General features: G+C 40.6%; 1 protein-coding gene and 1 long non-coding RNA gene across 2 annotated transcripts in view; one reads left to right on the forward strand and one right to left on the reverse strand.

Moving 5' to 3' along the window:
* LOC148044550 (di-N-acetylchitobiase-like) lies at positions 1–11,333 on the forward strand. Its single transcript, XM_087719378.1, has 7 exons — positions 1–251; positions 1,430–1,568; positions 5,112–5,320; positions 8,439–8,610; positions 9,833–9,930; positions 10,034–10,195; positions 10,821–11,333. Exons 1-7 carry the CDS (start codon positions 111–113, stop codon positions 11,007–11,009), a joined length of 1,110 nt encoding a protein of 369 aa, XP_087575504.1. The 5' UTR covers positions 1–110; the 3' UTR covers positions 11,010–11,333.
* LOC148044551 (uncharacterized) overlaps positions 10,869–13,329 on the reverse strand; it is a 17,450-nt gene continuing 14,989 nt past the window's right edge. The window contains exon 3 of the long non-coding RNA XR_015697248.1: positions 10,869–10,956. This is a non-coding gene — a long non-coding RNA (uncharacterized LOC148044551). The remainder of the gene's footprint in view (positions 10,957–13,329) is intronic.

A 13,329-nucleotide genomic window follows, 5' to 3' on the forward strand; every position in this document is an offset into this window, starting at 1 on the left:
GCCAAGCAGGTTCTTCCCCAGCTTTAGGCAGGGCGATCGCCTCGCAGGGCAAAGGAACGCGCTTTGGGGACGCTGTGAGAGAAGCCGAGCCGAGCCGACGCGCCCTAGCCATGAAGAGCGCGGGAGGGGGCGGAGACGCGCGTCTCTTGACCGCGATCCTCTTCGCTTTGCACTTGCGGTTGGCTGCCGGCGCGTGCCCGTGTCAGGATCCCGCGCTTTGCAAGCCGATCTCGAGCCCCAAAGACTTCGAGGTGAGCTCCCCGGCCCCCGCCGGCCCCCTCCTGGAGTGGGGGGGGGAAGAGTTCCGCGAAGTGCATGGATCGGGTGGATTGTCTCGCTCGGGTCAGTCGCTCCCCAATGAAAGTGGAAGTTTAAGGGACTTTGAGGCGTGCAGCGTTGGGCATTTGGCTGGGGAAAGTTGAGCAAGCGTGGCCCGCGCGCGACCGTGGGAGCCAGAAAAGATGCGAAGGACAGGGACCCACTGAGGATCCTCCCCAGATCCCAATTATCTGTGTCCCCTATGCATGCAAATACTTCCTCAGCCAGTCTGTTCTGTCTCTAACATTAAGCCTACTCCACCTTAATGGATCTTAAGATTTCCCGAACTGCAGGCGACTGAAAATTCCCCTGTGATTGGTGATCCATTCCAGGAAATGGATCGCTGTTGGAATGGATCGATGCCCTGCATTTTTTTCTTGTCTTCACGCGGGAAGAAAAAACAAACACACGGTGGCAACTTCTAGCCTAAGTCTTGATGTGTCACTTGTCTTTCTCCTCTTCAATTTCCTGGTGCTGGGGTGAAACTCTAGGAAGGTGGTTGTGAAATGAAAGCAAAGGGTGACTAATCTGAAAATACTTAGCTAATATTCATAATGGGCAGAAATAACTGGAGAAGGGAGAGATCCAGCAGGGTTACACAAGGTGCCTCAAACTTCTTCCTGCTCCTATTTACCACCTACCTTACAAAGGCCTGGGCGATGTCATCCATCAGCACAGGTTGAAATTCCAACATTATGCTGATGACATTCCATTGTAGGAACTGCCTTGGGCTTGAGCCTCAGAAGAATCAAATGGCTGTGGGTTTTAATGTCCCCCAGAGCTAGTGAATTTCCATCAATCTAGCATAGCAGTCATCCTTTTGAAGACAGAAGGCTTATTATTGAATTGAGCATTTCTATGTCATTCCAAATTATCAGAATTTATATTAAGCAAATAGTTTTTAGGTCCCTTTCCCTATTTGTTGGCTTTTGAATTGGATTTTGGACAGAGGATTATGGGAATTGGATCAACATACAAAAAAGCAAAAAACAAATCTGGCTGTAAAAAGTTTTTTTCCCCTAGTCCTAATTAAAATGTTTTCTTTACCAGCTAAATCAGTTAAAGACGAGTGGTGAGAGTGATACTATTTTTTTTAACTGTTCCTCTATAGGTCTTTGTATTTGATGTTGGCGGGAAGACGTGGAAAAATTATAACTGGTCACTGATTACAACAGTGGCCACATTTGGAAAATATGACCCTGAGCTTATGTGTCATGCTCATTCAAAAGGATCCAGAGTAGTTTTGAAAGGTAAGTTCTAATTAGGACAAGGAGAACATTTTCTGCACCTTGTCTTTATTGTCTTTTCTCACAGGTAGGACCCACTGAGCTTCATTAAATCTATTCTATATTAAGTGTCTGTAAAAATGCAGACTTAATCATTATGTAACACTATTGCCATTATTATCACAATTTACTCATGACATATTAAAAGCATTTGCATTAGGGCATCACCAGACTCAGGATCACTAACTTAACAATTGCAATGATTCACTAAACAACTGTGGCAAGAAAGGTCATAAAATGGAACAAAATTCACTTAACAAATGTTTCACTTACAATAGAAATTTGGGGCTCAGTTGTGGTCATAAGTCGAGGACTACCTGTACAACTTCATTGGAATAAATATCAGTTTCATAGATATTCATATTTAGCCCCATTACATTTATGTTAAAAGAAGAACAACCCTATATATATAATTGATATATATATAATATATAAAATTTATATTTATATTTATATATATACATACATACATGTATATATGTATGTATATATATTCAGAGAATTGGGGCCTTCTTTCCGTGCTTTTTCTAATAAAACATACTGACAATATTATGCTTTTCAAAAATAAATCATTTTAATATATTTTGGTCATCAGGCTTCACTTACTAATGGTTACTAATTGTTAACATCCTAAATAACTGGTTAACCAAGATTATATAATAATCTTGGAAACAAGAATTCAGCCTGCTAAAAAGATATTAATTTTTAAAAGTGATGCAGTTATAAGTAAATTAATCAGTATCACAAACTAAATTTATTCACAAGGCTCCAATTACAACAAGGAAATAAATTTATGTCCAAAATCAACTTCTTTAAAAGTGGAGGTAGTCAGTTTCTTTGATTATCATGTGAAATGGAGAGTTTGCCTTTTAGCCTTGACAGGAAAAGTAAATATGTTGTCCTAACTGGGAAGTTATTTCTCAAAGCCTAATGATTTTGTTCTGATCAGTCGTCCCCAGTCAACCCAAATACATAAGTATTAGATTTGTAGCATGGTTGAGAGCTCATCTGGAATGTATCCATATAAAATCATTACTAAATCCACTTTGTGATAATGTTCTTCCATAATAAAATTTCTCTGCTAGATTTTTCTCATACATTGTTTTTCAGACAAGCCAGTATTACTGTTAACACTAAACAGTATTCAAATAATTTTGTCCAAATAAGTGTCATCAGCAAAGCAGTATAGAAAGCACAGCAAAATGAGTATATAAATCCCAATCAGTGAGTAACAAAAGCTGAACAACTTGATGAATGGCTATTATTATTTTGGAATCTTAAGCAACATCAGAAGCACTTATGACCTTGGTGTTCCTTGTTGTAATTTCTCTTTCATGTATTAATTAATTTCTGATCTTCTCTTCATGCTCATGCTTATGGCCTCTTTTTAAAGCTCTGTGATTAATACAATTCAGCAGATATTCATTCCTGTGATCTGCCCTGATATGTTGATTAAGGCTTTTTAAAAATCTTACTTAATGTATGAAGAAAGGCTGCTATAAAGTATATCTTTTACAACCTGGCCCTATTCTTCTGAAGAGATATGGGCCTTCAAATGTGACTTTTCATTACATAACTCCATGGACAAGGACAGGGTGGGTTTCAACCAGTACGGACCTGTACGGTCGTACCGGATGGTGAAATTTAGTGTGCCTTCCTGTACCCATTGGTCAGGAGGCCCCGTGCCAGAATGCTCCATCCCTTTGTTCGCTCTTTCACTTGCCCCTCCCATCCCTTCTCAGAAGACGAACCAGAAGAAGAAAGAACTGGTGAGTGGCTGGGGGGGGGGGGGGAGGGTGAGGATGTTGGGGAAGAGAGAAGAGACAGAAGAGTGCTATAAGGCAGAAGAGTGTTAGAAGAGTGTGTGTGTGTGTGTTTAAAAAAATGTCTGAGTAAATCATGAGTGAAAAATGTCTGAGTGAATCCAGGAAGAGGGAAGAGGCAGAGGGGCTGGAAGTGTGTGCTGTGCATAGGCTGTGAGTTTTAAAAATGTCTTAGTGAATCCAGGAAGAGTCAAAGGGGCTTGAAGTGTGTGCTGTGCACAGGCTGTGAGTTTTAAAAATGTCTGAGTGAATCCAGGAAGAGGGAAGAGGCAGAGGGGCTGGAAGATATTATAGGAACACACACTTCCAGCCCCTCTGCCTCTTCTCTCTTCCTGGATTCACTCAGACATTTTTAAAAGAGTGGAAAAGTCTGTGCGTGTGCACAGGCTGTGAGTTTTCAAAACGTTTTGTGTGTGCACAGGCTGTGAGTTTTAAAAATGAGAGAATCCAGGAAGAGGGAAGAGGCAGAGGGGCTGGAAGAATGTGTGCTGTGCATAGCCTGTGGGTTTTAAAAATGTCTTGTGTGTGCACAGGCTGTGAGTTTTAAAAATGACTGAGTGAATCCAGGAAGAGGGAAGAGGCAGAGGGGCTGGAAGTGTGTGTGTAAGGTGGTCAGTAATGTTGAAGACCAGCAAGGACAGCCATATTTCCTCTGAAAGTAGCTGTTTTATTGTTTTGTGTACTTATTTTATTCTCATTTAAGTAGTAAGTGCTCAAAATAATAAATTTCCTTTTTTAAATTCTTCTTTTTGTAGGTCATTCTTTGGGGCAAAGAATTCAGTGACATCAACTTGGCCACTCCCACCCAGTCACATAACTGCCAAGGCACTCCCACTCAGTCACCTGACTGCCAAGCCACTCCCGCCTGGTCACATGACCGCCCAGCCACTCCCACAAAACAGGCCACACCTACAGAATAGGTTCTAAAAAATTTTGAAACCCACCACTGGACAAGGATAATCATGTGGATTTTCCCTCCTCATTGGAATTCATCTTTCTAGAAACAATTTTACAAAAGCAAAAAGTGATTTAAATTCATTACTTGACTATTTCTAATGGTGATATCAGACAGGGGTTCGGATCTGATTGTGAAATGAACAGAGATCATGATTTATGCTGTTGCTGGGCACTCACTATTGTGTTTGGCAAAGCAAAGTTGCTGTGGCGTTTTGTGCAATCAGGAATTCTCCATTTGCAAACAGAAAATACAACTGCAAAAGCAGAAGTAGATATCAGTAATGCTTTGGCATATTAGTAGCCTGGCTATCTGGTGGGGACACTTGTCCCACATCATTTCTGTTTTCAGAAAAGCGTGATTGTAAAGAGTTTTACTGCAGAGCCACATCACCATAACAAACACAGAATTATTTTAATTTCTTGCCTTCCTTTTGCTCTGGGGGATAGGAAGATGATTTATGTGCACAAAAATGGACAGGCGTGCTAAGTAAATAAATACATGGACAGGGGTAGAGCTATGCATCTAGTTGCTACTAATATTGACTGAGATCTCTCTGTGCATCATTGTTTAGTAGCTTCAGTGTTGTAAAAAACACAGAACAAAACTCAAATTCTCAGGACAGAACATACTTCAAAGGAATTGTGATAAGAAAAATTTTGATCTCAAAATATTTTTAATGCCTTAATAATGCAGCAATTTGGTAAATCATCACTATTTTTATTTCAGGAGATATATCTGTGAAGAAAATTATTGATCCTGCAATTAGAACAGCCTGGATAAACCAGCAGGTAGACCTGGCCAAAACACAGTACATGGATGGAATCAATATTGACATTGAGCAAGAGATTAACCCATTTTCGGCTGAATATTATGCATTAACAGCTTTGGTTAAAGAAACTACAGATGCTTTTCACACAGAAATTCCAGGATCCCAGGTAAAAATAGAACAGTGACTCTTCTCATGCATGCACTACCGTATTTTTCGGAGTATAAGATGCACTGGAGTATAAGACGCACCAAGGTTTTGAAGAGGCATATTAAAAAAAGTTTTTGCACTCCGCAAATCTCCCAAAAATGGCACGTTTTTCGCAAAAACTGGTGCGTTTCCCCCACAAAAAAGGCATGAATAGCCTTTAGGGGGTTTGCAGAGTTCTCCTAGAGGGTTGTTCATTTTTGCTTCCCGGGGATTTCTCTGAAAGCCTCCATAAGGCTATGCACAACCATTTTGGTGACGGGCTGGGGTTTTGGGGGCAAAAAATGCTGTATTCAGTGTATAAGACACACCCAGATTTTCAGCCTCTTTTTTGAAGGGAAAAAGGTGAATCTTATACTCCAAAAAATACAATAATTCAATTTTATGCTTCTCAACTATATATCCGAATGCAGTAAGATTTCTGGATATGATTCACACATGCTTGTTATCACTCCTTATATGGCACAAGGGTGGGGTATTATTTGATCTCTGACTATTTCTCCTCATCCTACCAGAATTAGCAGGAATGCCATGTTCCATGTTTTGCATACTATGTCAGTGATCTACATGAAACCGCTGGGCGAGATCATTCAGAGGCACGGGATAAAATACCACCAAAAGCGGACGACACTCAGTTGTATCTGTCCGCCCCGTGCCAACTCAATGAAGCGGTGGACATGATGAACCGGGGTCTTGAGGCCGTTAAGAACTGGATGAGAGCTAACAAACTGGTACTCAATCCGGACAAGACCGAGTGGCTGCTGTGTTTCCCTCCCAATAATTTGGCCAGTGTTCCATCGCTCAGGCTGGGGGGTCAAATTCCTTATATGGCACAAGGGTGGGGTATTATTTGATCACTGACTATTTCTCCTCACCTCACCAGAATTGACAGGAATGCCATGTTACCTCCACTAGACCGATTAGATCCCACAGATTAGGCCGCGTCCGAATTCCATCCGCCGGTCAGTGTCGACTGGCAACTACCTGGAGGAGAGCCTTCTCTGTGGCTGCTCCGACCCTCTGGAACGAACTCCCCGTGGAGATTCGAACCCTCACCACCCTCCAGGCCTTCCACAAAGCCCTTAAAACCTGGCTGTTCCGACAGGCCTGGGGCTAAAGAACCGTTGCCCCCGTCTCGAATGGTATGACTGTCGTGTGTTTTAAATTATGCATTGTTTTGTGTTGTTTTAATTTTGTCTGTATCCCCCCTTCCCTGGTTTGAGTTGTGAGCCGCCCTGAGTCCCCTTTGGGGGAAAAGGGTGGCATATAAATAAAATAAACATTCAACAACATTCAAACATGTTCCATGTTTCGCCTACTATGTCAGTGATCCCCAATCTTTGCAGCTTGGCAGCCCAGCCAGCTCACATGCACAGCTCAACTTACGTGAGCGGCAGGCTGGCACATATGCTCATTCCTGCACAGCGTGACTTGCACAAGTTGAGCAGGTCCTGACCACTTCTGGAGAACTGGTAGCAGAAATTTTGAGTAGTTCAGAGAACTGGTAACTACCAACTCTGACTGGCCCCGTCCCCATCGATTCTCTGCCTCCCAAGTCCCAGCTGATCGGGAGGGAATGTGGATTTTGCAGTAACCTTCCCCTGGAATTGGCAGGAAATTGAGATTTTATAGTATACTTCCCCTGCCACACCCACCAAGCCACTCCCACAGAATAAGTAGTAAAAGTTTTTGAATCCCACCACTGAAGTTGAGCTGCACATTTGTGTGCACTTACCTACTGCTCATGTGGCCCAGTTGCAAATAGTGGTGGGCTGCGGCCTGGGGGTTGGAGACTATGTAATGTCATTTTCCGGCACATGGGATTTGCAGCCATACACTGTGCAACAGTATCCCCTTCACTTTCCAGATGACCCTGACTACTAGGCTTTCAGAAAAAAATAAAGTTCTCCTGCAGTTGCCTTAGGAATTTTGTCTGGAAGAATAAGCCATTTCTGCTGCTGATTGATTTTGTTATTTTTCTCCATTGTAAATTAGGGATGTTCAGATATTATTACTTAATGGTTGGTTTAACTTTATTACAATTTTAATTTTAAATTATTTTATGTTGCTCAGAATGACCATTACTATGAGAAGGTGGCCACATAAAATGTATAAATAAATAAATACATACATACATACCAGTGGTGGGTTTCAAAAATTGTTCGAACCTACTCTGTGGGTGTGGCCTCCTTTGTGGGAGTGGCTTGCACCCCATGTGACCGGATATGAAGATGCCGACGACACTTGTCAGAACCACCTTAAATTACCTCACACACAGCACTGGCATGCATAAGAATATGATGTAAACTTGTTTTTTAAAAGGCATCTTTGGTTTGCGTTAAAACAACTTCAACACACGCAATGTTCTGATTGCACCACAAACGCAGTAGTCATCCTTACCTTTCACCGAGGCACTGAGTTTTATAACTATGAGCATGATAGTGTAGAATAATCATATCCAAGGACCAGTGGTGGGTTTCAAAAAATTTTGGAACCTCTTCTGTAGGTGTGGCCTGCTTTCCGGGTCAACTGGTGGAACCTCTTCTAACCGGTTCGGTAGATTTGATGAACCGGTTCTACCAAATAGGTGCGAACTGGTAGGAACCCACCTCTGATACATACATACATCATACATACATCATACATACATGCACACATACATACTGTTTAAAATAATATATAATGGTCTCCCAAATATATGAATGTGACATAAATTCTAGGCAAATATAAACCAAGATAAATTTGAGTTGCTCCCAAACGGTGCCATTTCACCTGGTAGCCTTCGATTGAGTGCATAAAATGATGTGCATCTATTAGATGCCATTAGATGTATTTTAGCTTTGGTTTCTAAGGGGAAAATTCTCCTTTTTTTTTTTTTACATTATCGTACATTGCAAGAGAAATGCCTTGGTTTCATTATAGTGTTTGGGCCTGTTCCACTGTACTCTAATATTCCTGTTAGTAATTTTATGGTTTCTGTGCAGACCTATGATTTATACTGCTAGTGCATGATTAACAGTTGGATGACCCATAAAAAGTGGATGAATGAAAAATGATGGGTGTGTTTCTTTCATACACAGGTAACTTTTGATGTACCTTGGTCTCCTGAATGTATAGATAGGCGATGTTACAACTATACTGGGATTGCTGACTCCTGTGATTTCCTGTTTGTGATGTCCTACGATGAACAGAGTCAAGTCTGGTCACATTGCATAGCAAGAGCCAATGCTCCATATAACCAAACCTTAGCAGGTATGCTATAAAACAAGGGAAAATGTTGGAAATCTTTTTTTAAAAAAAAACCTACAATATATGCAGTATTTGAAATTTGAAGAATGTAAAGTATGTTTATTTAAAGCATTTTATTCTGCTCTATGGTAACACTAATCCCCAGGTATTATTAGAATCCAGAAATTAACCAGTCTGGGCTGTGTATACAATTAATAAATAATTACAGCTAATTTTTAAAAAACATAACAATGATATCTGTAGTCTTTAGAGATTTACTATACCTGAAGGGATCTAAATATAGTTTTTTTTAAAAAAAAAGCTTTTGAGAATAAATAAGGTAAAAGCTAAATATCATAATAAAGTGTAATATTTGTAGCTAGAGTTACAAATATTCTCCTTCATTGGAATCTTCAAGATATGTTCTGAGAATTACATTGAGGACAATTTAACATAGGAGATACCTGGTATATATTGGATGTTAAGAGCTTACTTAGCTTCCCTTGCAAAAGACAATATCTCAATTAATTTGGCTAATTAGCAATAATCTTGGCTATGGACCTTTTCTAGGCTCTAAGGCTGTGTACCAGTGATGGCGAACCTTTTCAACACTTGGTGCCTAAAAGGGAGTGAGTGTGCATGTGGCACTGAGTGCCAAAAAGGTAGCACTTTGCACACGCGCACGGGCTTCAATCACACACACATGGTTCTCTGGGCTACGACCAGGAAGAGGAGCTGCGCCAGAGGGCATGCGTGCACCAGAAAATGTACTTCTGGTTTCTGGGGCACATATGCATGCCAGCCAGCGTCTTCTGGTTACTGCCATGCAGGCTGTGGATGCTTACGCTGGAAACCAGAAGAGCTGGTCTTCTGGTTTCCGGCACCTCTGCACCCACAAAGACGAGCTGATCTTCGTTTGTGCATGTGCACCAGAAACCCGGAAGACAAACAGGCAACATGTCTACATGTGCCACTTCGGGCACACGTGCCATAGGTTCGCCATCATGGCTATGTACTATTACTTCTCTACATTCTCATGAAAGCAAAATAAATAGTAAGAAAAACTAAAGATGCTCATCTAGAAAGAGAGGACCATATCTGAATGATCTGAATATTTACTTGTATCTTGAATGTTCACCTCAGTAGCCTTTGCTTGATGATGCAAATATAACTATATGTATGGAAGTATATGGTATATAAGAACAAAAAAGCATGTGGATAAATTCTGAATTTTATATTAAATTAGGGTATGACAATTACATTTTCATGGGCATTAACCAAAAGAAGTTGGTGATGGGAGTGCCATGGTATGGCTATGATTATACTTGTCAAAATTTATCAAAGGTAAGAGTAAAACAGATGATATCAACTCTGGGGTTTACTTTACATAAGCAATAATCCTTAAAGTGTTAATACTGATCCATAACAAAAGTTGTATTTTTTTCAGACTCATGAGTGCATCATTGAAAAAATCCCTTTCCGGGGAGCTCCATGTAGCGATGCAGCAGGACGTCAGGTTCCATATAAAACAATAATGTCTCAAGTGAATAGCTCTGTTTCTGGGATTCTGTGGGATGAGGAGCAGAAAGCGCCATATTTGGAATATAAGGTAAGTTGTTTATTTATTTGGAACATTATTTTAATTAGTTTACCGCATCAAACAGATAACATAGCTATGTTGATTCATTGATGGGGGGGGGGCAAATCACCAAATAAAAGTACTGCATTACTTTTACTAGGACCAATATAACAGTTACAAGGAAGTCACAAGTAAGCTTCAAATCAAATCCAACGGCAATATGTGTAGAAATTAAAGGGCTTACAATAAAGCAGTGTTTCTCAAACATGGCGACTTTAAGTCATGTGGACTTCAACTCCCAGAATCCCCCAGGGCTGGGGAATTCTGGGAGTTGAAGTCCACAGGACTTAAAGTCTCCAAGGTGAGAAACACTGCAATAAAGGAAAGAAGGAGTAAGGGTAAGGGGGGGAGAGAGAGGGAAGGGAAGGAGATGATGTGAGTAATCTTTCCTGGAGCTGGGGACTGAATCCAAATTATTCAGCTTCATTGAATTCACTTGGTCATCGCGTCAAATAATTTCAAATCTGTTTAGCGACTATTGATTTTTGTATTTCATTTGCAGAAAGGTGACTAGTGAGATGAAGGACGGAAGTGAAAGGAACATCAGCTAGTATATTTGTTAATATTTTTGCTGTTACGTTCTCCTATCTTGCAGGATTCACGTGGTGTTTTCCACCAAGTATGGTTTGATGATCCCAGGAGTATTTCTCAGAAAGCCACCTATGTGAAAAAACACGGCCTGAGGGGCATCGGAATGTGGAATGCAAATTGCCTTGAATATTCTGGGAGTTCTGAAACGAAACAACAGACAGAAGCAATGTGGGATGCCTTGATGCCAAAATAGTGTGTGTGTGTGTGTGTGTGTGTGTGTACACTGCCATTTTAAATTTAATGCTGTTTTAATTGTGCACCAATTTGAGTTTTAATTACACTATATTACACTTAATCTATTCTTGTCAAGAAATAAATGTTACGGTGCATTCAGAATGTATTCAGACCCACACACCCTTCATGTTTGTTAATTTTGTTACGCCGCAGCCTGATTCTACCGTTGTTGAAATTCATTTTTTTCTCATTCCTCTACACTCGGGACCCCATAATGACAGTGAAAACAGAATTGTATAAATGTCTGTAAATTTATTAAAAAGAAAAAAAAACTGAAATATTACATTGGCATAAGTATTCAGACCTTTCACTCAGTATTTTGTTGAAGCACCTTTGGCAGCAATACAGACTCCAGTCTTTTGGGGCATGATGCAATAAGCTTTACACACCCGGATAATGGGATTTTCTGCCATTCTTCTTTGCAAATCTTCTCAAATTCAGTCAGGTGGGATGGCAACCATCGGTGGACAACCATTTACAGATCTCCCCAGAGAGGTTCAATAGGGTTCAAATCAGGGCTCCAGCTGGGTCACTGAGGCAGTTACAGAATTGTCCCTAAGCTACTCCTCGGTTGTATTGCCTGCGTGCTTAAGATCCTTCTGGAAAGAACCTTCTGCTCATTCTGAGGTCGTGAGTGCTTTGGAACAGGTTTTCATTGAGGATATCCCTATACTTTGCCCCCTTCAGCTTTCCCTCAACCCTGAACAGTCCCTGCTGCTGAAAAACACCACGCATGATGCTATCACCGCCATGCTTCACTGTTGGGATGAGTGATGAGCAGTGCCTGGTTTTCTCCAGCCATAATGTTTAGAATTTAGGCCAAACAGTTCAATCTTGGTTTCATCAGACCAGAGAATCTTGTTCTCACAGTCGGAGTCCTTCAGGTGCTTTCTTGCGGATTCCAAGTGGGTTTTCATGTTTTGCATTGAGGAGTGGCTTCTGTCTAGTCACTCTGCCATAAAGCTCCAATTGGTGGGGGTGGCAGTGATGGTTGTCCTTCTGGAACTCTATCCCATCTCCACACAGGATCTCTGGAGTTCAGTCAGAGTGACCATTGGGTTTTTTATCACCTCTCTTACTAACCGCCCCCCAATTGCTCATTTTGACAGGACAACCAGCTCTTGGAACATTCCTAGTTGTCCCAAATGTCTTCCATTTGAGAATTGTGGAGGCCACTGTGCTCTTAGGAACTTTCAGTGCAGCAGAAATTATTGTAGCTTCCCCCAGATCTGTGCCTTGCAATAATCCTGTCTCTGATCTCTGCAGGCAGTTGCTTTGACCTCATGCTCTGCTACAATATGCATTGTAAGCTGTGAGGCCTTCTGTAGGGAGGTGTGTGCCTTTCCAAATCATGTCCAATCAATTTAATTTTCCACATGTGGACTCCAAGATGAAGAAACGTGTCAGCAACTGTCAAGAGGCACCGGAGCTAAATTTCAAGTGTTGCTGATAAGGGTCTGAATACTTGAATTTATTGCACTTATATGCTGCCCTTTTCCCCGAAGGGGACTCATGCCAAATTGATACTTCATTTTTTTGTTTTTAATAAATTTACAGATATTTCTAAAGTTCCTTTTTCAATGGCATATTGAGTATAGATTAATGAGGAAAAAAATGATTTTCAACAATTGTAGAATCAGGCTGCAGCATAACAAAATTGACAAAAGTGAAGGGGGTCTGAATATTTTCTGAATACATTGTAAATTTAACTTTCTTACACACAATTGTATGATTTCTTTCCTCCAACTAGTGTGGCTAATTATAGCCAATCTATATTCTGGTCAATTAATATAACCCAAGGGTTATCAAAGCCCTAGAAATAATTGAATACCTTTGAATAATTGATTTCTTTTTTTCTAATAAAAGACAAGTGTCATTATCGTCCATCTCCATCCTAAAGTTATAGAGAAGTGAAGCTAATCTTTCCTAATTTAAGCAGCTTTCTAATCCAAACTAGCCAAGATGCGAAGTGAGGGAGAAGACTGGATAGCAAGTACCAAAAGTATGATGGGAAACATGAACAATAAGACAAAACCCTTTCATTGATCTTTATTTGGCCATCACTATTGTATTCCCAAGACTGATTTCTACTGTGTTGAAAAAAAAAACCCAATTCTCCCAATCCAGAAGGGTTTCCCAGCTAGACAAACTCCAAGCAGATCAAAAGGAATAGTGATCTAATTTCTTTAGATTTTTTTATGGAGTGACTAAACAGCTCTCTAATGCCATTCCTTTTAATAGCCATTGACTATCATATTAGCAGTTAAATGAAAATAGTA

This window comes from Thamnophis sirtalis, unplaced genomic scaffold, assembly GCF_051295495.1.
Source record: "Thamnophis sirtalis isolate CommonGarterSnake01/CBP01778 unplaced genomic scaffold, rThaSir2_p1.2 scaffold_7, whole genome shotgun sequence".
NCBI lineage: Eukaryota > Metazoa > Chordata > Lepidosauria > Squamata > Natricidae > Thamnophis > Thamnophis sirtalis.

Bases quoted from the DNA above. Each gene is read 5' to 3' on its own strand.
- LOC148044550 (XM_087719378.1), top strand. From the start codon at position 111: ATGAAGAGCGCGGGAGGGGGCGGAGACGCGCGTCTCTTGACCGCGATC. The intron at 252-1,429 runs GTGAGCTCCCCG...GTTCCTCTATAG, and splicing joins CGAGCCCCAAAGACTTCGAG to GTCTTTGTATTTGATGTTGG. The intron at 1,569-5,111 runs GTAAGTTCTAAT...TTTTTATTTCAG, and splicing joins ATCCAGAGTAGTTTTGAAAG to GAGATATATCTGTGAAGAAA.